At 38.2% G+C, this 24560-nt stretch overlaps 1 protein-coding gene across 15 annotated transcripts in view; it reads right to left on the reverse strand.

Annotated features, from left to right (window-relative positions):
- LOC128895764 (neurobeachin) overlaps window positions 1-24560 on the reverse strand; it is a 238904-nt gene that overhangs the window by 137276 nt on the left and 77068 nt on the right. For all 15 annotated transcript variants that reach the window (XM_054158708.1, XM_054158680.1, XM_054158671.1 and 12 more), the window contains exon 2: window positions 14390-14494. In XM_054158708.1, coding sequence (XP_054014683.1) covers window positions 14390-14494 — 105 coding nt within the window. The remainder of the gene's footprint in view (window positions 1-14389; window positions 14495-24560) is intronic.

Consider the following 24560-nt stretch of genomic DNA (forward strand, 5'->3'; position numbering starts at 1 on the left):
TTTGTAACATTTCGTCATAAATGTTTTTGATATATTGAACATCTGAACATTCTTTTTGAACTTTTCTATCTAAACGATCCTATAGATCCACTATAAAATTGAGTATGGCACTCAAAACATTTAATATTATTAAATGTTGTTAAATACACACTCAATATCGAATTTAGCAACAAAACTTGTATAATAATAATTTACGATCAATATTAATTATTCACCGAAGGTAGTAAGTCTCCACACATTTATGAACGAGGGTGTAGGTGAAACTCGAGGACAATAGAAAGTTTGACGTAGAAATTATAAAACGCAACGTCGAACTTTTATTTTTGTTTTTAAAGTATTATTTCAGGAAATGAGATTTTTACATGAGTTTCATACGAATAGATGTGCACAGTGTGCAGGATTTTATAAGAGTTGACGCTCGATAATCTCCATTTGACCGAAAGCTCATTTGAGCGTGAACCACGTGACTGAGAAGCCGAGAACGGAGCTTGCGAGACGTGGTCGTGCGCATCGAGAAAAGGATACTCCAGTTCACGGCCTGGACCGTAACTGGAATCGCGTCGATAATTTTGTTAAATATTTCTTTTAATGAAAACTATTTCCAACGAATATTGCGTACTTGCAGATCCATCCCGTGCATTATTAAAATTCCTTACGTCGCTTCCATTGTATTCGACGCGTGTAGTTGCATTTATTTCGTTGTCATATTTGTGACAGGGAGAGGATTGATGTACATTTCAAAAACAAATATAAGCTGTAAGGTAGCATTTATTGAACCTCGCTCGCTCACCGTGACGTATCAAATGCTTGTATTTTATCCCATTTTATTTGCATTTTGTAACAGTGCAACCGTGGCGTTCAATAAAAGATAAAAAAACTAGCTCTGAAATTTAAAAATACGCGATACTCGTTTAAATTATGGTTTAGCAAAATTTACAATTTTTCAAGTAATTTATAATATTTACAGACGTATCGAAATGATTGAATTAATATATTTTTGCACACTTCTACGAAATAAAATACTTTTTAAGCAATCAAACGCGTAACTTAACCACGACGTCCAATAATGTAGCGTAAAATGCTATCCTTGCTAGAAGCTCCTCGGTTTTACGACCATTCTTTTTACTCTTCGTTTCCTTGCATTTCTTGCTTTTATTCCTCCGACAAACGCATGATTCTTTAGGATCGGAAGCATTGCCCGTAGAACTACCCTGGAACCCTGCTGCGTTTGTTGACTTGCGTTGTTTATGCGACGTTGCAGCCCTCGCTATCGTTTTTCTCGATAAAACCGTCTAGGTACATTGCCGAATAAATCGTTATCAAAGGCTTCCTCGTGATATCACGTTGGCGGAATATTTTCTTCCCTTAGCCGTATCATCTAACAAATCGTCCCTCATTAAGATCGATTTGTCTCACTTTTGTGTAAACGGATCGGTAGTATCCGATGGAAGGCGCTTGCTCCTCTCTTAATACTGTGCCGTGGGAAGTCTTCCATCATGCTCTACCTCTTTTACATAGCGTTCATATCTCTGCCCTGAGACCTAATTTCTGCCCTGCTGAACGTATGCTGCCATCATTTAGGTTTCTATAAAGAGCCATAAATGTAAAATTTCTGCCCTGAGACGTAATTTTTGCTCAACTGAATTCACGCTGCCATCATTTAGGCTCCTATAAAGAGCCACAAATGTAAAATTTCGTTTGAGGACAATTGTAGATTGTATATGTATAACGTATGTATTGTATATATAAAACTGATAATATTTGATTGGTGCGTGCACGTTTCTTGTTTCACCCTTTTACCCAGAGCGTACATTCCAACGAGATGAGAATAGCGCGTCGCGACGCGCCAGGGCGTTGTCCCGTGAACGATTTCTGTGGTAGCAGGCGTTCTCTTCCCCGCACAATCGCGCCCCGTCGACCAGATTACGTTCCTGGTACGTTCAACGTACCGCGTTCACTGCAACCCAGGCTCGAGGACTCGCGGTATCTGAATAGGTGCTCTTCACGATAACTCCCGCCGTAGCTCGCGGTGCGCGAGATTGTTAGCGACAGGGCGACACCAGGCGCCACGAGCAAAAGGGAAAAATTGTGGTTCTGCATTCATCGCGAGAAAATGGGGTAGCCTGACCCGACAATGTCCTGCGGGCGGACCTGTATAAAAATGCCATTCAAACAGCGAGTGGTAAATGTCACAAGTTTTCTTTATTTCTGGCTTTAACTCGCTGGAATTGATATAATGTGTATCTCCCGCCTCGAAAGGACAAAGCTTGACGAATACGTTCCTGTTTTTTATGAATGAGAGGAATATGGTGCTTTATTAATATTCAGAGTAATATAGAAGATTTCATCATAAGGGTAGCCTAAGCAAATATAGGATATACAGTGAAAATACAATTTGTCAATGTTACAGAGCAAATAGACAATAATAACGTACCGCATTGTTTGACAAATGAAATTACATTGGCTGAAAATCGGAATATGCAGGTAAACAGAACGTTGTAATGTCGATCGGGAGCTCACTTCTATTGTACGCCGATGGTGGTCATCGTTAACCCCCAGTGACATAAACCACAGCACACGTGTGATAGTTTAATTCAATTGTGTTACGTAATATTTTATCATTATCTGATTTCGATAGTAGGAATTGTATTTTGGTGTAGATTGTATGAATGTGACACTAGTTAAATTTGATCAGTGATATTAAATAAAAATATCTGAACGAAAGTAATTAACTGTTTAAAATTAATGGAATTCGCAAGGAATATTAATCTCTCGAAATTAATTTTCCTTCCGCTTCACAATGAAAGCCTATATTGAAATATGTGGAAGCAGCAATTTCAAAATATGACAAATTTTTTTATAATAATTCTCTCATAGTCGTGCACACAGAGATATTATTTCACATTTTGCATACAATTTTTCGCGAGGTAAAATAATTAAGTTTTTCATAATGAATATAATATATCAAGGTAGAATTTGAATTCAACTCTCCACGGTCTAACTAACAATGATATCATTTTCTATCCACTGAAATTACAGCAAAATTTTGAATCCTCGAAAGAACAAAATTATTCATAAAATTGGATTTTCAAGATCGAGATGGAGGATCTTTTAGGGAGAATGTTATCGAAATTTACAAGGTTTACTTGCTCCTATCAAATACCACATGGTGGAATAGAGTTTCGAGTAAGCTATATATCCGAGTTTCAGTACATTCTCAAGTAACATATCCCGAAAGTTCTTGGCTCGGATACCTCACGAGTACTCGAATTTCTCAGGTATCAGTGGCTCTAGTCATGACACCACTCCACGATCTCCGTTGCAATCTGCTGTAATGGAGTCACGTTGAGTCGACGAGTTACGTAAATGATAGATGGAACTGTAAATTATGTTTGAACTGGTGGCAAGAATAACGAGCGGAGGAACTTTATATTCTATTACACTTTGGAATCAAATTTTCGGCGGTCCACAAATTGTTTCTAGTTTATCAACGACGATTAAGAAATTCATAGAACAGTCCTGGGTAGAATTTTTTAATCGCGCTTCGACTAAGACTCTTCCCATAATTTCCGTCCCAGCGAGGACCTGGGGTTAAGTAAAAACATAATTTTCCGACGCCACGAGAGATTAACATTATCTTCGTACAATAATGAGGTCGTGTCGTTAGCAGTGTTTGAGAAGATAGCACAGCGGGCGGGTAAGAACGACCTTAATTACTTTTCTTCTCTCGTTTCGGATCCCCTTTTAGGATTTCTTGCAGACAAGAAATCGTTGTATTTACCTCCAAAACACAAACGTCCGCCGTTCTTCCTTTGAAAACGTCCCATAATGTCGCATCATTCTTCTACGGTTAAAGAGCCTGTCGCGATGTAGATGGTGATTTAGATTTCATCTTAAGCGCCGTTTCTCGAAAGCTCCGGGCTGCATTTGTGCCACAAAGTTTATGGCTGTTCAGGGAACAGTTTGTAACGGATTGAGTGTATATTCGAAATAAAAGATGGTTATGCTCTTTTACAATGAAATCTCCAATTATTCACTTTAATATTTGTAAGACACATTAATGCTATTGAATAGATTTTTATTAATTGTACGTTTTTCCGATTCGCGACGTTTACTTGCGGTCTCTTCTTCTCTCGGTTTTTCTGTTCTGCCCGTGGCGTGGCATTTACCGCCCTTAAATGGCAAGCACGCGCCCCACTTTTTCTTGGGGAAGACCCCAATGTAGCCGGCTCTACGGGGCCTGGTCAAACTCATGTCACCCCGACGAAATTCGGCTTCGACCCTCGCCACGTTCTCCGGAGTCTAAACACTCCGCTAATTTATGGCGGCACTTGAACAGCTCTGACCGTCGCCAGGCTATTGCCATGTCGCCTCACTGTCGTTCGCTCTTACATATTCTTCTGGTCGAGGAACTCTGTAAGATACTCTGTAGATGAGTTTGGTGTTAACACATTCGTGACCGGCAGATATTTTACGTTTCTAGTACCGAGTAATGACGAAAATAATAAAATTCTGAAGCTGGACATTACAAATTTGTATCGTTAAGACGAAGATAAAAATGATGTTTTGAAATATCAATGTTATAGATATGTAGTGCATAAAATAGAAAGATTTTCATAATTATTACATAACCAGGAATAGAATTTGAAGCGACGTAAATTCACGCCAGCGGTCTTGAATATGTTAATTTTTTTTTTATATTTCTCATTTATTGGATGCTCAAGGTGTAATTACTCTCCGTTAATAAAAAAGGAGCAACATTAAAAACTCAACGAGTAATGAAAAAGTAACAAGTTTTTTTTGTGTATAGCGAAACTTCAGACACCGCGATCGCTAATCAACTTGGACCATAATGGACACAGTATTTAACCAAACTGCTTAATAAAATTTCCTTGCATGGCTGAGAAAGATGCACGACCCGCAGCGTGATTTACGACTTTCGACGAAACTTTTCCAGCATAACGGGGGGCCCAGCGAACATTAATACATCCGAGCGTGTCGGGAAGTTTGCAAAAATTTTGCGAGAACTTTTGACCCGATTGCAAACTCAGCTACGCTTGATTCTGTCAGGCGTTAATAATAAATAGTATTCGGAAGCACATAAATAAGTTGACTTTGCGTATCACCTGTCTGTGTGCGCAGTCGAAAACTTCTCAAACTAAACAAAACAAAAATCAGTCCATCCAGCTCGCGCACCCATAAACGAACGGTGGAATTATTCGACGAAAAAGTTACATTATTCGTTATAAACTTTGGGCGCACCGACGTTCCGCGATATTCCTCACCCCTACATCGTGTAATCCACAAACGCGTATAAATATTCGCATCGATGTAAAGGGGAACGAGACTTACACAGGTAAAAAAAAAAGAATAATACTGAATAAAATATTTCACGTTCGCGTGGTAATACATTTTTCATTACTGTTCGCAATTGTTTATTTTTTCGCTTAAGACCATCAAAGCGATCTGGAAACTCCGATTTTAAACCGAAAAACAGCAAACAAATAATGCCATCCGCCGGGATTAGATACGCGCTATCGCAGTTTTTCACTAATCCTGAAATACGTAACGACGCGGTCGAATATAATATAATAATAACTAGTAACAACAGGAAATGACGCAATCGAACGTTCGCTTCGTGATTTTTTAAGATTGAAAATCTTTTTATTTTTGAACATCCGAAAGTCATGACCCGTTATATGGTGAAAAATGCTGTGAGGCGATGAAATAGGTGGGTGGTAACAGAATAAATGGTTTCTGTGCATTTATCGTATAAGATTTTACTGTAGTAAGAATAAATGTTTCGTTACAATTGGGTCTGAGTGCGTAACAAAGCAATGAAGGGGTTTTCTAAGAAAAAAAAATGTCCTGTCGTAGAAAATCATTAAGTATCGCGAAGTCTGTACATTTTTTACCGAAAAACATGTTTCGTTGCGCGTCGCAATATCGAGAAAATGAAATGTTACATCGAATCGTTCCAACTTTCCGAGGTCGTAGCTTTCTAGTGATTACAATTTCCTGCGCAAAATTTTAACGACCACGCGCTAACGACGGAAAATATGTTATCGAACTCTCGTGCACAGTTCACTGTTTTAATTTCGACGGTAATCCTCGTCGATTCGCCAGCAATTAACTGCGAACGCGTTGTTTCGACGATTACTAGGGCCAATCTGAAACTCCTGAGAAGTACAACAGGAATCTCATTGATAACGGGCTTGTTGGAATATTTACTATAACTCAACCTTATATTTTACTAAAAAAATAAATGTACTGAGAATATATGTACAATATATATATATATAGATATACCTGTCACTGCAGAATTAGAAAAGAAATAGTGGAGAGCCTTAAACAGATGTGCGAAAACTGCAGTGTATAGAGCTAGACATTCTTTCAATCTTTTATTTATAACGTTTGTCTGTTAGTCTTGACCAACTCCTCGTAGAGAAAAGGTCTCAGCTTATTCGTGACGTTTTAGAAATGAAATCAAAACTTTTAATAAATAAAATTAGTATTTTATTGTTTCATTATACCCCACTTTGAGCTTTTAAAACATGGAACTTCAATTGTAACGCTCTGATGCATCAACTTTATTTTGTTTTTTATTTGATCTATTCGGGATATGTGATTTGTATTTTGATTTATATTTGAGTATGGTAGGGGATTTCGAAACTGCTGTGTTTTAATTTCGACGTTAATGCCCCGTCGTTCCCGCGTCGACTCGCGAGCAATTAAGTCCAAATTATATTAGCGGGGCGTAATTGACGCTGATGTTCCGAGGATGGCTCGCGCTGAACAGAAGCTTCCAGCAAGGCTCGATCGACATGAATTCGGGCCGACCGCAACGCGAGTGTCGCCATTGTCGCGATACTTGTCACAGACCAGGATGAATATCCTGTTCAGGCTAATAACCAAAGACACTCGTGCACGTGTGCTCGCGCTTGAAAACGTTAAACGGCCACGGGAACAGGCCCGTGACGCGTTGGTGAAAATTACTAGAACGCGCTCGCTCTGCTTGCTATTTCGATGTTTCCACCGGTACCATGAATCCTGCTCAACTAGAACTTCCGTTATTAGGATCTCTTGAACTTGGCTTTCTGATACCTAATGGAACACACAGAAGAGATGATCTTAGTAGGTATGGCAAATAGGAACATTCGAGTTACGCATAAACAAAATGATGATAAAGTTTAAATCTGAAATCTAGTGTTAGGCAGTCCTAAAACAAATGCTACATGAATTGATGATTCTGATAGAATTTAAATTGAGAATTTCAATCAAACGTTTCAAACTGAGAATTCGAATGGAATACGTTTCATTGAAAATTTCAATGAATATTTGATATTAGGAATATCGATGAAATTCACGTGGTAAAGTGAAGTTAATTACAATCAAATAATCATTAAAATAGAACGACAGACTACAATGTGTCTATAAAACGAGTAACTAAATATTGAGCTTCATTTGATACACGATATAAAATGTTACTTGCTGTAAATATGCAACATTATATACAGTGAGGAGCAAAAATGAACCAATCATAGTAATTTTTATGAAAAACATTTATTATTATTGAAATAAATCATAACAAAAAAATCAACGTTGATCATTATTTGTTTATAGTGTTAGGAAACTTACACTATTTTATACGTGTTTGTGTTATAAGTGTTTATAAGAGTTTGCTCCTCACTGTAAATATAAAACCAAAAACATGCAAAAATCAAAGTTTAATTCCTATACGATATATTTGACCAACATCAACAAGTAAACCAATAAAAGAGTATCATGGAAACTATTGTAGGCAGGAATTTCGCAGGGATTGCATGCAGGGAACAGAGCACGATGGTTGTGCACAAGTTGAGTCGTTAAACTTGACCCAATATTTCGTGGCAGGGCTCGTGCTTTCAGCTTCACTTCCAAGCCACGGTATTATCTTACCGTGTACTTATTCAGTATTGCACACGCGAATAGTGTCGGTGACGTGCACTACTAACTACCTCAGTGGAATGTTTTGCACTGTTTCCGTATGTAGGACACGTAGGGTAGTTATGCTCCCCAAGTTACGCGCGTCTGTTAAATTGTATGATTAATGAGCCAGCAACGAAGTCGAGCGAACTTTCGTAACCGCGGTCGTTTGTTACGGACCTATTGAGTTATTTGACAGTGAGAATAACCGTGTCGGAGTACAACGGTGAAATCACGAAACTGACAGTTTACCATTTACACTTTGGAACACAGTTTTGAGCCCGAGATGACCTGTTGTGGAATTAAATTATGATCTGGATCTATCCATCTTTCATTCGAGTTCAATGAGGTTTCGACGATTATTGTTTAACTCTTTGAGGCACACGATTATAAAATAAAAATAATTCAAGCTGCGCAGAAGAACAGTGTCAACAATTTGCTACAGCGTTTTGACTTGTACATATTTCTGATTCTACTTATTGTACTTTTAGCTTTAGTTCATAGTATTGCCACATGAATGAAAAACTTTAAATAAAATAGTAAAGCTAAGCAAAAGGTGGGATAGTTTTTAACCAACTTCAAAGAGTTAAACGAAACCGTTCGCGAAAAATTAGCAGCAGCATACTTCACTTCCCAATATTCCAATCGAAGGAAACGTTTTGCGAGTTCTGTATTCGGAATATTCGACACAGGCAACGGTTGAACCTCCCCAACGCAAACTAAACTCGTGCTATTAATTTGTCGCCGAAGCAAATGAAATGCACATTGCAGCCGACAGAGCGTAATTCACAGAGCGGAATTAATGCATCGCGTAAAAGCTAAGGTCCGAGGGCCTTTGTTGCTTAATTGCATTACATTGCTCTCACCACTAATCGATTTTACCTTCGACGTTTCATTTCGGTATAGATCTTCATTTGCATGCACGAATGATCGAGCGTGACTAAGAACGCGTAGGATTTCGCGAAAATTTACGGGGTTAATTGGCACGGTTGCATCGTGCAACGCGCGACAAATACTCGTGACTACTTGTTAAAATTGTGTTATATATACGTAATAATAATAATATTGAAGGTAATGCTGATGATAGGATTTCATTACACGATGAAGAAAATGAAAAATTAAACAGTTCTGTATAGTTTACGATATTTACATTTATGAAGCACATTTGATATAAAATTCCCTCTTATTTACTCACCTGCGATTATTCCGTAGATCTCTGTGTACAAAAACAAAGTAGGTATGAGATATTCCTACCTGTTCCTTCACTCGCCTCCTAAATTTAACGACACAGCCCCGTACAATTATTATGGGAGCACCAGACGTTCCGTGCATTAAATCTGAACATTATTTATGCAATGCAGCTCGGTCATTTCCGCGATTACGTAATTATTCGGCGAGAAATTTTATCGTCCCAGCTCCGTACGTCGTCCATATTTATTTTGCTGTTTGTTCGAGGCATTTGAAAGCAGTCCAATTTCAACGAACGCGGCACAACATTGTGGATTTATGCAACGCGTTACAGGCTGCGTCTGTGTTTTGTTAGTCTAATCCCCGAATTCTGATAAATGGTTGTCCAATGGTATGCGAATCCATTTTTTCCCCCATTGCGTTCGTCTAGCCCCAGAGGAAGAGTTGACGCACTCTAGCGACGTATACGTTTCCTGCGAAAGACCGTGGCACAGCGAATACACGTCCATAACTCACTGCGAAATTTATGAAAGCTACCACGCCGAGTAATCCTGACGATATCCAAGTTATAACGCTTAAATCATGCCGATAGTTCGCGAACCGACGCCAGGAGTTATTCATGGAGTTCGCGAGACATCGCGAACTTGTTAAATCTGCTCGAGCACACGGCTATCGATGTCAAATTGTTCACACAAATATAGCGAAACCTGTCCAACTTCCAACGCGAAAGCTACTGCCATTGAATTTAATAGTTTGCTCGTGCGAAACGAACCGCTCCGTAAATCTCTATAACCTCTTTCCAGCGAGGCAGAAGTTTATTTTAGGTGCGCGTCGAATGAATCGCGCTTTTGAAAAGTTTCAGCTTTAAATTAAAAATAACTGTTGAATTAAAAATGTGCAAACAGAAATTAATGTGCCACGCATTCTATCATTCTGGAAACAATATGACAAAATGTAGTAGTATTCAGAGAAACCATTGTCAGTGATAAGTTTGAACGATGTGTTGCGAGTGGAGTTACGTTTTCTCGTGTAAATTTATAAATTGCAGTTTGTTTTAAAGTATAACGTTTCAAAAGTGAGTACATACTTAAAATACACGCGAATTTGTTGTTTGATGTTCCACGCAATACTACATTCCACACTTGGCACGATTTCACAGTTTCAATTGCAAATTTCCACCACTTCAACGAATATCAAACTCGTGACAGGTTTATTATTTTTTTTAAACGAACACACGAGATAGGGAGATTTCAGTCAGTGTGTACAACTATCATTGATGCAAGAAGCATATGCATGAGACAACTGGAACGATGCACAGGGTGCGCTGGCGTGAATGACGTTTGCAAGCAGTTATCCAAATTTACATTTCATCGATACGACAGGGGTAACGGGATGTATCTGAAGTAGTTTCGCCTAAATACGGTTAACCGTGATCCCTGTTTCCCTGCTGGATCTATCACTTTGCACAGGTGAAATTCGTGAACTTGTACAAAGTGCTGGAAATGGGTAGTCCAAACATTAGCAGGATCTATCTACACTTTACATGATAGAGATATCATAAACAAGTTTTTATTGTTCATTATGAGTCCATAAAATTTATGGGAATGAAAGGGTGGGTGCTGGGTATAAAATAAATATTCAATTTATTGGATATATTCATTTAATTTTGCATGTAAAACAAAAGTAAACGCGATACTCGAGATCTTTTTATTTAATTATATTATTTAAAATCGCATTTGTAAGGTATGTTTGAAGTTACATGGGGATTAACGTATAGTATATCATGTTTAACTTATAGCTTTAGTCATTGTCCTATATGAAGTTGATTATTCCTATTTCTTTTAGAAAAGTTCAAATTATATTAGAATAAATATTTCCCAAGTGACTAACAGTTGTGAATTTACTCGCTGAACGGGCATGGTACAAAGCGATCCAATTTTATTGCAATTTCTGTGTATGTAATTAATCCGATTCAGAGATAACAGCTTTCGCAAACTCGCCAATAAAGCGCATCTCTGTGTTCCGTTGGCCAAGGAACAAAAGCGGATAACGTAACGGAATTTTGAAGCGTGTTCGTTACCTCATAATGCAGTACAAAGAAAAGCAATGCATGTTAAAGCACTGAGAGAAGAGGTCCGCAACGGTTTGCCCACGGTTTGAACGATTCGTCCCTTTGAGTCGGAGAGCCAGAATGAAAATGGACCAGACCGTGGCCGATTCGATAGTTTAGCAGTATTGGAGCGACGGCAAAGTGAAATTTCCTTAATGAAAAGATTCGATATGATACTCCCTTTCTCTCCTGGCGATGGGTGTTTTCGTTATACGACCAGTTTTACGCTCTGTGTCGAGTAACGATATTTTCTCATCCGTTTCTTGATCCCTTTCGTCGTTGGCCGATGCCTCATCCATTTTAATTGTTCCTTTGAAGGCCTTTCCACGTTGTAAGGTTTCTGTCGGTAAATAACGAAGCAATATACTCGAGATTTAATTGTATATTTCTCGGTCTTACTTGGTATCTCCAGAGAATGTTCAATCTTCTCTTCCGAGGCAACCATCGGTTGTAAATTGACGCGTCTTCAGCGCGAGAAGACTTCAATGAGAATCATCGAAACGATATTGCTTCCCCCTTTGCGTAATGTATACATTTGGTCCCCCAAAGTTTCCCATCGATCGCCATTTATTTGAAATCTCGAGTTTCATTTGTTTACCGAACGAGATATCAGTCGATGTTATTAATTGCTCTGGTATAATTAGTCGATTTATCGAATCTCGTGCTAAGCGCTCGTAAATTAATTTTCTGTCGAAACGGTGATGTTGATTAATTGTTATCTGATAGGATGAAATAATATTTCCTATTCAAATACTTGAATATATATTTCATACAAATCGTTTATTCGCTTTTAGGGGTTCCTTTTTAGTCGCAGGTACAAAATCATGACCGTGTCTTAATTAGTATTTAAGTACTCACCAATTCGATAAACCTGCTTATTTATTGGATCGATGGGGTATTTAATTTAAATATTATTAATTATCTATTGAATTCAGTATCTATTAATTATATAAATTTAAGATTGACTATTTATATACATTTATAAATTCAAATTACATGTCACACGTATTTGATATAATTATAATAAATCAATAATTGTTTATATTGTATAATATGTCTGATTTTATGGATTAATATATAAAAAATGTATAGATAATATGCATACGTATACTTGATTGATATTTAATTCATTTAGGAAAGATTCTTGAATACAATGTTTTTATTATTCATTCTACTTTCCGACTCTACTCTGCCTGAATTCAATTTATTCCTAAATGGAATGATAAAGCGTAGAATGAATAATAAACATTGAATTCCTCACAACTGTAAAAGAAATCATTATTTTTGCATACAGGGACTTTGAACGTGGAAGAACACGTGAAACATTCATTGCTCACGACAACACGTTTCGGATGTATATTTCATCGTGTTTTGCTTAGATTTCAATGACACGGATAGCCTTCTGTGTGTGTATATGTACATACATACGTACGAACGCATTTCTGCGGACATTCGCTGTATACAAGAGACACCCATATACAGGGCACCGCCATGTACAGTTAGGGATAGCAACGTGGAAACTCCCTTAACAGTATTAACATTTCAGGGATGTGCTTGAACGGGATTCTGAGGACGCCAGAAATCGATCCCCGACAGATTATATCAACCACAACCAATGCTATCGAGATGACACAGGGAATTCACGCTGCGTATCCCCATGACTGAATTATTATTTCGCTCATCGAGAAACGATTCGACTTTCCAGGGTAAAATTCAGTTAATTTTTTAAATTTAATTTGAAGTAATCAAATAGAATTATAATTTTCATTTCAAATTAAACTTAAATAACAGTCAAGTAATATTTTAGGAAAGAAGTTTGTTCATTAAAGCAGTAAAACCATTTCTATTAATCACGAACGTTTCTCTAGGATTTCGATAATTCTCTGACAGTATTCTCGTAGACGCAGTTCTCATTAGCAGAGTAAAGAACCATTGACACGTAAATTTTCATTTTAAACTTCGAGATTGCTCGATAACATGTTCTCTTCCAGACGCGAGAACGCGGTCAGAGTGTAGGAGAACAGGGTTCTTACAACTTGCACCGTGTACACAGTTTAAATTTCTATTTACTTTTGCAACGAAAACTTCCTCCACGGTGCTCGAACAGCTACTACAAGTTTACCAACTGCGATGTAAGAGTAAATGGCTTTTCCTGTGTCTGACGTGGCGACTAAGGACCCTCCATTATTTGCGAAACTTTTCTATCCTTATGTCTTTATCCTGTCGCTCTGATGGTTCTTTTAACGAGACGGGAATGCAACGACTCCAGAATGGCATAATGACGCCGCTTTTTCACGTCAGCCTCGATACGCCCGACTTGCATAAAAATGAGCATCGTTTCCTTTGTGTTTCAACGAAAATATCTTTCACGCTCAAACGTTATCGCACGATCAATGTTAATTTGTACTACTTTATGAACTATTAACTAAAACAAAGGAAAATAATTTTACGATGAACAAATACACTCCCGTTCATAAATATGTGGACCCTTATCACTAGACTGCGTTGGTATGGTTATGCAAATTAATATTTTTATATGCAAATGAAGAAAGGAAACTTAAATTAAAGTATGCTTTAACTCCAGAATTTTGTAATATATATTTGCATCAACATTATAACATTTGTTTGCATCCTCTTCATTTATTGTAAATGCATAAATGCATACTTATCACTTTCAATGAATAATTGATATATACCGTAAATTCTAACTATAAAATTTCATGTTAATCCCTATTCCTTCCCAACGATCAGCACCTTTCCTCGTAAATCCTCGAGAATGTAGACAAAGAGGAAACAGTGTGTTCGCGTGCGTTTTTTCCCTCTGAACGAAATTTACCGAGAAATGGATTTCAATCCTTCTGCGAGCTACGCAGCTTTGAGCACGACTCTCTCTTTCTAACCTGCACGTCGAGCTACGTTCGTGAAATTTTAAAAGAAAAACCCTGTCCTCGCGCCAGTGAGAAATTAATTACCAGAAAGGGAGGAGGGGGGGGCGACTACGTTTGACGCGTATTGATCGTATCGAACGTGTGTTCCTTCGGAAAATCAAATTTGCGGCGGGTGTATAACAGCCGAGTCGCTTGGATAATTAGTTTGATCGGGTCGAACGTTACGCCCACTGCTTACCTGGAGATTGGGCGGGCAATGATCGAGGAGTTCCAGCATGTGCCTGATGTTCTGTGCGTCCTGAATCACGAAGTTCAGTTCCATGTCAAATTCACCGCCCACCAGCTGCGAACAGAACGAATTGCGTGTTATTACACGTGGCATCGAGTGGCTATGAATTTGGAAAAAAATGGTAGAGATCCAAATTTTGTGATGTGAAGTACGAGCTTCGATTTAGTTTTGACCCCTTGACGCTTAGGTTTGAGTCGTTCATTTTTCATTATTTATTAAGCGTCTTAGCCAACTTTGTTTTAGTGATGTCATTTTGAATACCTAGAAGCTTTCTGTAAATAATCTTCTGTATCGAATTAGTTGAAAATATAAACGGCTAAGAGACGTAGCAACAGTTCTTTGTCTGTAGATTTAATGCGTAGTAGAATAGGTCATGCATTGATCAGACGGTGTTTTAGCTCTCACTTCTATGAGTGTCAAACGTTTCTAGATCTCTTCATGTTTGGGTTTCCTGATCAGTTCACATTCAATAGAGTAGATCAAGCATTCAATTATACGTCTATAATAAAAGCCTTCAAGAATCATCCATAATGAATGTGTTACTCGAGTCAATAGCTGATGAACGTATATCTAGACTAATGGCTGACCCATGCTTGACCTGTTCTACTGAATTGCTGCATCAGACTCGTAAGTACCGTAAATATAACTACGGTAAATGCAATTAAACATGCATGCATATTTTCTCTTTTATTTTTTTATTTCCATTTGTTATGAAACTCGTCTGAGAGGAACACTTGATACTAATAACGTGAATACTGCACGCTGTTTATACGTCGACATACATATCTCTGTTTATATAAGCTGACCGAGGTTACATTCATAACATTACATGTATACCTATGCTCATACATCTTTGGACGGTAAATATCTATGTACATAATTATACCTGTTAAATACACGTGTTTCATGACGCGTGGTAATTGTCGATGAAAATAAATTTTAAAAATTCTCGGACCACGCTTGCGATTGCTACACACGTAATATAAATCTAGCATCGATTTATTAACACATTTATTATCCTAAAATCGAACTTCATCTCTGCATACCCATCGTAAATCGAACATATATCCTACATTAGGTTCCGAGTAGTGTTTTCGATCTCGCAACATTCGCGGTGTTTCTCGATGAAGTATTTATTTGTTTGCGCTCTTGCCACGGGAAACGATGATCTATCGCCGCCGAAAGCAATGTCGATAAAGCGTTAGGCGAAACGCTAGGAGTTCACGAAACTGCGTGCGTTCCCCGTGTCTTCTTACGCTCCAAACGGTTTATGTACGCGGATGCGCTGTCTCCGCGGAGAGCGTAATTTCCGGTGAAGTATCTCGTTCTCTTTCCAACCAACCCCTCTCTCGCCGTCTTCCGAATACTGGTCTCGACATCGATCATGAATCGCTTATGTCCGACCTACTACGGGCGACAGAGTCATGAGCAATTTTTGCGATCGCCGATCGGTCGTAAAAATTCATGGATAAGATAAGGTCGTTTATAAAATTGAAAAAAAAAATTATAGGTGAGCATATTCCTCGAAGAGGGGCTTATTGAAGTAGAAATGGGAATAATTTTACGCCAGAGGAACGTGTTTCACACGATTTATGTCTCGTTCGGGTTGGGTTTAATAACAAATTTCAAACGTGTGTATTTCATTTCCAATTTCGGCTCTAAGTGCCGCGTCCTCTTCAGAAATAAGATATTGCCATTCATAAATAAATAAGGATGATTTCATCCACGGAAATGTATGTTTTATTCAATATTTTATAAGTTTCTTTGCTGAATTGTGCTATAAAAAATGTACTGATAAAATATAAGTCGAAATCGACTTGCTTTGCCTAATGCAACATCCCGGGTCCATTTTCTCAGACTCTCTATTCACGCTCGAACACTCGACGCGCAAATATTATCCAAGAGCCCTCCGTTTGAACAAATATGAATCCCGCCATTCCGTTGCAATCACATGTACACACACACACATAGACTGTTCTAAGCTGATGCACTCACGTTTGGAAGTCGTAATATATTCTTGAAGCGATTCAAAGCTACGAAAACTTGAAACTCCAGGAAATTTTACATCAAATTAAACTAAATTCGTTGCACAACTTTTGGTAACAAAATTTACAATTACAGTATATTATTTCAGACAGAATGAGTTACCTAACACCTTAAATGGTCGGAAGTTTTGATCTCAAAGCTTGACCAATTTTGCTAAGTAACAGGTTCTATCTTGAATAATATGCTGTTCAAAGTTTTTCCTTTGTAAAAATTCTTAATTTTGTTCTACATATTATTTTCCCTTGTTTATGAATGTTTTTGAAACAACAATCTGTTTCGTAGAAGGGAACGTGAGTTTGTATTTTACGATTGTAGTAATTCGGCCACGTTCGTGCATCGAGCAGTTATAGGTGGGGGTTTTCCACTGACTTTTCGAGAATAGTAGAACGCGCGTGAGTTGCTGGTTTCGTTGTCACGTAGCCGTCGTTCGAGAGGGACCCTAGAGGAAAATAAATTCAGCGGGAAAAAAACGGGGGTCGACATTATTGCTCGCAGACAACGATTCCACGTTCGACGCCACAACCATCTTCGAGATGCGACCCACGCCACTCCACGAAATTCTGGGGGGATCGTATACCGGGAATCAGAAGGGTGGTGGGAACACGACGCCGAGAAATAGAAGGATTGATGAAGGGAAATATCGATCCACAACGTTTGCCAATACATTCACCATGTGTACATCGAAATAAGAATTTTTCAGCGAGATTTTTTGCGATTCTCGACGTACGAGTTTCAGGATGTTGCATCGTTTTTGAATATTTGTTGAGAAATTGGCATACGTTCTGGTACAAAGAGGGACTATTAGAAAAAAGATACATTTCCAGATTTTAGATGTTTTGATACATTTGAGCCATTCATTGCACAAATCGATTAACTCCATAAAACAAAAAGTTGAGAAATGTGATGAAATAATGTACATTGTTTTTTAAAATCCCCTTTATAATATAAATTCAAATAAATATACAAGAAAGTTCTTTCGTTTTCAGAAAAGTTATTATAAATATAAAATGTTATGACTATACCAAGTGCTTTGACACTCAGGTTGTAATTCTTTTTATATTAATTTCATTAAATACGCATTGGAATTGGCATTTCTTTTTTAAGGTTTTTCTCAATGGAGCTGAATCACTAACGAAAACGTACAGAGCCGATAGCCTAAAGCATTGGTGACTAAATTCGAGACGAGATTCATTTTTGTAATAGATTTCAATGTTAAATCTAACACATAGATAACAGATTATTGTTCTTAAAAGATGTTGAATGGATACTTTCAATTGGTTGGCATCTACTGTAGTATTTTGTTCAGTTAAATAGCAATTGATTATGTAACATCAAGTGCTAACGTAAAGCCAACGCAGATGCAAGAACTGCTTTTAAATCTAACCACGGATATATAATGGCAGCGATTCCGGAAAGAAAACGTTACAATCTGTTTACCTCGACAGGCAGAGTACCAGGAAATGGCTTCTACGGAAAAGTGCGGTCCCGGATACGCTGTTTGCACTCGACGAGCACTCACCGGTAACACTACCGTTGCAAATTGATTGCGATGGAGCAAACAGACTCGATTGGCCGGATTGTTTTTCCACGTAAACGCCAGTGAACGGAATTTCCACGAACAACGCGGACACGCGCTGCACGGATCCGTTCGCCATGTTAAACTGGCGATCGAAAGAAAAGATGACAAAAATAAAAATAAACGTAGAATTCAGAAAACCAAACGTAGAGGACGTAGAAAAATGCTTTTTGATCGGTCTACATAACTGAGTAACATTCGTTTAAAAAAGTACATCAGTTTCAAAATTTATTCTGGAGTTCAGGTTCAAAGTAAAATTTGTAAATATTCTACTCGATAAATTTCATTTCTATGTCTCTGAATCGAAGCATCGACATGCAATTTTAATAATAGCTTGTTGGAGATTGCGAAATTATCCCTCTCTAATTCTGGTCCATCAGTGACGTGCACGCGTGTTTGTGTTTGTGCGCAATCGAGCAGTATTCGCATACGAGCTCGCTGAAGAATGGGCATACGAGGGAAGGCAGAATGGGATTCGGTGAATTAGGTCTGGCCAGCAGAGCCGACCGCTAATTGGATACCACTTGCTTTTACACCTTCTATGTTTCCGTCAGTCGAAAACAGCCAGCTGGTACAGTACGTGCCAAATTTGCGTATTCGGCAACGAAAACAGTGGCCGTGTTCCATTCAGTGCCACAAATATAACGTCACGATGCCGCCAGCTTGGGAATTTCTAGACGAACCGCGGCAAGGAAATAATGAGACTGCGAGGAGGAACTTCTTCGTTATTATCTACGCCGGTTTGTTATCTTGAGGCGATATTTTAGTTTAGCAGTTTTGTAAAAACAAGAACAAGTTTTTCAAGAAAAATATTCCTTTATATAGAATTCCTTTATGTTAAATTCATGTAACTTAGTACGATATGTATAAATAGTGGTACACGCAAAGTTTAATACTGATACCTCAAATAGTCAATTGACAAAGGAAATGTTGAAAATTATTTTGCTCGAGTTTATACCACAGCTACAAGCGATTATCGCACTAACAATATCTTGCAAGACAAATATCGTGCATTCGCCGAATGCAAAACACAAACTGAGCTGCTTACAATACAAATAACATGTGATGAGGTTTACGGATTAGCAAGATCTCAAGGGGTTCAGATCTTACGGATACATAGCGTACTGATATTCGATTATACCATCTCTATTTGAGGAAGGGTCGTTGGAACGTAGAACACACTATAATTTGTAAACAAGCTCATATTAAGCTTGTGATTACGGGATGTTATCGTATCATTAAATCAATTTAGAATAATCCAATTTAGAATAATATTAATTAGTTCATAGTAGAACTTACATTTACCAAGTGAATTCATATCACTTTCATAATGAACGACTCGTTTATTTCCCAAGGAAAGTGTTAATTTAATTCCACGTTGTATTTCCCATCTAACCGTGTTCCTACAAAGGCATACAATCAAACTGATCGATACACCCTCCCTTTATTTAATTGCATCTATAAAGCGATCGATAGTAATTGTTAAGCGAAACAGTCTGAACTTCAGTTACTACAGCGTTATTATCGAACCTCGATACCTAATCTGAAACACTCCCCGGCCGTTATCGAAGCATAATTTATTAGAAACTAACTATACGTCGACTTACGAGCCAAAGGGGTGCAAATAAATGTTCTCCTCCCTCGTAATCGAAGATCGATGCTTGTTGGCGAAGTTGTCGGTATTTGACGGTGCTCTGGACTCGATAGAAACTGGTTCGCACTGTTCACGTAGCAGGTCTTGATCGAGTTACCCCGAGATAGCGCTCCGAAGCTTGTTTGCTCGCTGTGAAAGGTTTTCAATTGCCTCTTAAGAATGCATCGCACAGAAGTAACCTCTGTTCTTTACCTCCGCTCAGTGGCGTAATAATAATATACAAAAAAAGCACACAGCTTGCGAGCGTTTGCTCTTCGAAATCGCGTGGGGTTTATCGATGCTGCCAGGAATCATTATAAAAGTTTCACTTCTCACTTTCAAGAAAGAATGAATTGTTTTTTGATTTCAAAAACTGTCGATTTTTGTGTTCGCAAAACTGCGAAAATATCCGCGAAATAAAATAACGCGGTTCCCGTGTATCGTTGCTTAATTCACTCGATCCAGTCGAAACACTCTGCGTGCAATTTTTTCCATAGCTTGGGTCCACTCGATATGCCAAAGTGAATTCTCTCGGGGCTGTATGCCAGTGGTTATTCCGGTAGGATATTTGGAAACTACGAGACATTTCGCTGGGCCTGCCTGTTGTCGTCATTTTTCGTTCTCTCTTTGTGTATGTTCGCCTTTCAAATCCCAGTTGAATATAAAAAATATTTGAAATGATTTTTAAATTTAAACCTCTATGGGCCAACTTTTTTCTGCAGACAATTTGCAAGGTATTTACTTTGATATTTCAAGTTGATAGTGCTGCTAACCCTCGTCAATATTGTTATTGATTGTCAGAGACATTATACAGGGTGTTTCAGTCGATTTTGGCACCTTGATAACTTTGGTATTGTGGCATGTAGCGAAAAATGTTTCATAGGAAACTGCAATGGTATCGAGTGGTAAATATAGTGGTTAATAGAATCTTCCTTTGTATCGGAAAAAGGACAAAATTAATTCTTCTCATTCTTATGTTCTCTATAACTCCGATGTAGATTTTTTTGTTCTGAAAACTGAAAATAAATTGAACGATGACGAGAAGCAGCAGATTTACGTTGCGTTAAATATTTTTATGAATAATTCAGATTTTCGCGACGTTGGTACAGCGTTGGCATCTATTTACTTGCATTAATTCCTAATCGTTCGCCGAATTGGCAGACAGCCACTAGCCAGTCAGTTGATGGGTGACCAATTTCATGAAACCGGCGGGATGTCAGACCGGGATCAATCTTCATCCTCAAGAGCAATTAGTGCTCGTGGTGAATCAGTGCGCCTCTATTATGGCTCTGCTTCCACTTTATCGGATATGTCTTGGCGGTTTGTTCTCGAGTGGATGTGGTCGAGGATCTACGAAACGATTCATTCATAAACAAGGTAAAAGTACCAGTAATTGGCAATTTCAGAAAAGAAGGGTGAAGATAGGTGCTCCAATGATCACATTTGCTATAGAAATGCATTTATCAACTACCAGAGTATCTGCGATCCCTTACTATATAATAGTATCAACACAATTTGCCACGTCCACTTTCCAAAAGTAGACTCTTCACCCTTGTCACTGAAACCAGCTCGTTTCTATTCTGGTTTAGTTCTGCTGTTATTTCTGGGGAGCTTATCCTCTGTCACGTTTACGAAATGTTTTTATACGTCGATCGACATTCATACCCGTTTCTCTCGCATGTCCTGTTCGTTTCTTTGACGCACCTAGCAGCGAACCCGTGATGGTATAATTCACCGAGAATTTCGAAATTCTTCCTTTCATAGGAATTTTTCCCGTCTTTTGATAGAGTTACTATTTCCTGACGCTTTTTAAACAAATAGTAAAACAGAGCTTTAGAAAAAGTTCTTATGAGAAGGGTCAGGACGATGTTCCCCAATTTACTGTTAATTATTATAAAATCTGGAAAAATGTAAGTAAAATGCCTGTGACGTCTAAACATTCTTATTCCAATTTTCATTTAACTGAAGTCGTTTAACGATACAGTCAAGTTCTTCGGATGTCTGTTATCCAGGTCAAGTCGTAAGAAAAAGAAATAAGTGTCCAGTCTGAAATCATTACTCCCATATAATCGCTGAAATAATATACAGAGTTTGAAGCAGCCTTGCTAGGGGGATTAAGAAGGTTGGCTCGCTACGTACACTGCATGAACCTAGGGTGGCGATTTACTGCTCGCCGTTATCCTAAAGTTTATAGCCTTGACCAACGAACTTTCCTTAATTACGCGTGCTCTTCCTGAGGTCCTATCATCAATTTCGAGAAACATCCAACTCTGGGCGTTCTCCTACCTTTCGCTTGACTTACAGTCGCCTCTACAACCAGAGATATCCATGGATATTTACTACGAGAGTCGTGCCAAGCAACTCAATTTGTGTGCTAATTATTATTTGAAAATTGAAGATAGTTCTCTCCAGTCTTACGTTTTAAAATTTCGTTCATCAATTTCCTTCAATTCAAGGACTATCGATGTCTCGTTTAAAATGTTAAAATGATAAAAGGAAAAGCGCAAGACTACATGACTATCGCCGCGATTAAGTCATTTTCTTCAGCAGAGGCTACACTCCATACTCTGAAAATGGTAGCAAGGGTAGCCAAGCGTTTTATTCGATTCTCATTCGTATTCTACTTGTGATTTAATACTGTTCAGTTCGTTTGGCGTTCGGATTCGTTCGTGGTCCGATTCACTTTATACTTGTGTTTGTGTTGCGTACGAAGCCAGAGATTGGATCAACCTCAATCTTTGCTTGCTGACTCCGCTTTACTTAGAGTTACTGGAATGAAGGTCACCTCTTTGTTGTTGCAGCTCAGGAATGAGGATGCTTGTGATTCTATTGACAAGTTGGTATTTGTGCCGTTCATTGCACAAATCGATTAACTTCATAAAACAAAAAGTTAAGAAATGCGATGAAATAATCTACATGGTTTTTTAAAATTCCCTGAGGTCTTTATAGCCAAAAAATAATCGTCAGGAATGTTACAATTTTTATGTGAATGGTGGAGTTAATCGATTCGTGCAGTGAGCGGCTCATTTATAACTCCGTGTTCTATACTTAATTTGCTCTTTAACTAATATGGAAAACACATAATGCAAAATTCATTGCTTCGTGCCAGAAAAATCGTCATATTTACACAGAATTAATGCAGACGAGATCATTTAAAATAAAAATAAGGAAAATTCCTTGCTCATCGCGCTAAGTGCATCGTGGCTGTCCGTGTACACTGGTTGTGTATTCTCCTATGCCAGATAGTCCTCTTCGAAACCACCGTTCAATGTCTTTCCTGAAGATGTACACGCGCCATGCTCGAGCATGAATTAATCAATAGAGGGGGTGCATAATGCACGGGGTGACGTATGCCTCGCGGAAGAGCGATACTTTGTTCCCATGAAAGCACGAGGAAGAAGAGAAACGAGGACCCGGCTCATTGGGGCTCTCGTTGTCTCTTTTCCTTACCACCGTCTTCTCCACCCAGCCGACATTCATATTTAAGCTGCGTTCCTCCTAATTAGGCCGCCATCTTGACAAGTTCTAAATTCACAAGCATTGTTCTTGTCGGGCCAAGTCATGCTTTCGGCGCACAGTTCACAAATACCCAGCTTTGTCCGCTTTACGCTGAGACCTTTCGTTCGACTGGCATCGATTATGCAACATTTCCCTCCGAATATTTCCGGCGGAAGTCGAAGCTTCCGCGTCGACGCAGACTCTTGAAAAGATCCTTCGCTCCGTCGAACGCCAGCGAAGCAGAAATAGTCGTCGGAGTATCAAGATAAATGAACAAAGTCATACTCGATCCTCAGCACTCCACGAATTTTATTTAACAATGCATAACGTCATACCGAAACATTCTAACCAATTTTATTTATCATTCTTGAAATTAGAGTGCGTAAGCATAGAATTAAGAAGCTAGAAGAACGAGGAATCCAATTTTAATTACAGCCAAGTTAATAACAGCCAAGAGAGTAAAAAATAAGGATTTAAAATATCCTCTCGGGGTCTATATTCAGCAAGAATTAACGACGTTGTTGAACAGCCTTTCAGGGCGACGGTGAAGGCTTGTTGATGGGTTTCATCGTTAAACGTGGCCACGTTGCGAGAAGAAATTTAAAATCTTCCTATAGCTATTTGCATTCGGGGCGAAGTAAAACCTTTGTTATAATGCTCGGGAAAAAGTCTAACGCAAATCTTCTTGCAGCTTGGTGTACTGCAAACATGTCGTATGCGACAAGGAAAATTAGCGGTCGGTTATCATTTAATGTCCAGTTCTTATTTGGACGCATTCTATATTTTCCTAGCAATGCAAATGTTGCTAATTCCCTTCTTCGTGTCTTTTAATTAGATACCTAGGAAGATATATCAAGCAGGAACTAAAAGAAATACTGGTTTAGGAAATAGTTACAATTTTTGTTTTGTACGCGCAGTCTTTGCGAGCACTACCGAAGGGATTACGCGCAAATTCCACACTTCACTAAGAAATAATGTACATTGTTTTTTAATATTCCCTTTATAATATAAATTTAAATAAATATTCTAGAATACATAAATACAGGTGTAGCTTTCATCTGATGGTATATAATATTAATTAGAAAGAATAGCTAAAAAATAATCGTCAGTAATCTTACAATTTTTATGTGAGTTGGATTTAATCGATTTATGAACATGAACATCATATTTATTCACTCTGTTTACACTGATAACAAATTATTCAAGCAAGCCCTTATTAGTTTAATTTAGCTATTCGAGATTTTTTGGACTGCCCTACAAAATCTTCAAAAATTACTTGAAAGTTCCTACAATCAAAGTCTTAATTTACCTACTGAACGTAAATCGGTTCAATCACTTGAACAGGTTTCCTTTCCTTTAATTCCAAA

This window comes from Hylaeus anthracinus, unplaced genomic scaffold, assembly GCF_026225885.1.
Source record: "Hylaeus anthracinus isolate JK02 unplaced genomic scaffold, UHH_iyHylAnth1.0_haploid 0, whole genome shotgun sequence".
NCBI classification, from domain to species: domain Eukaryota; kingdom Metazoa; phylum Arthropoda; class Insecta; order Hymenoptera; family Colletidae; genus Hylaeus; species Hylaeus anthracinus.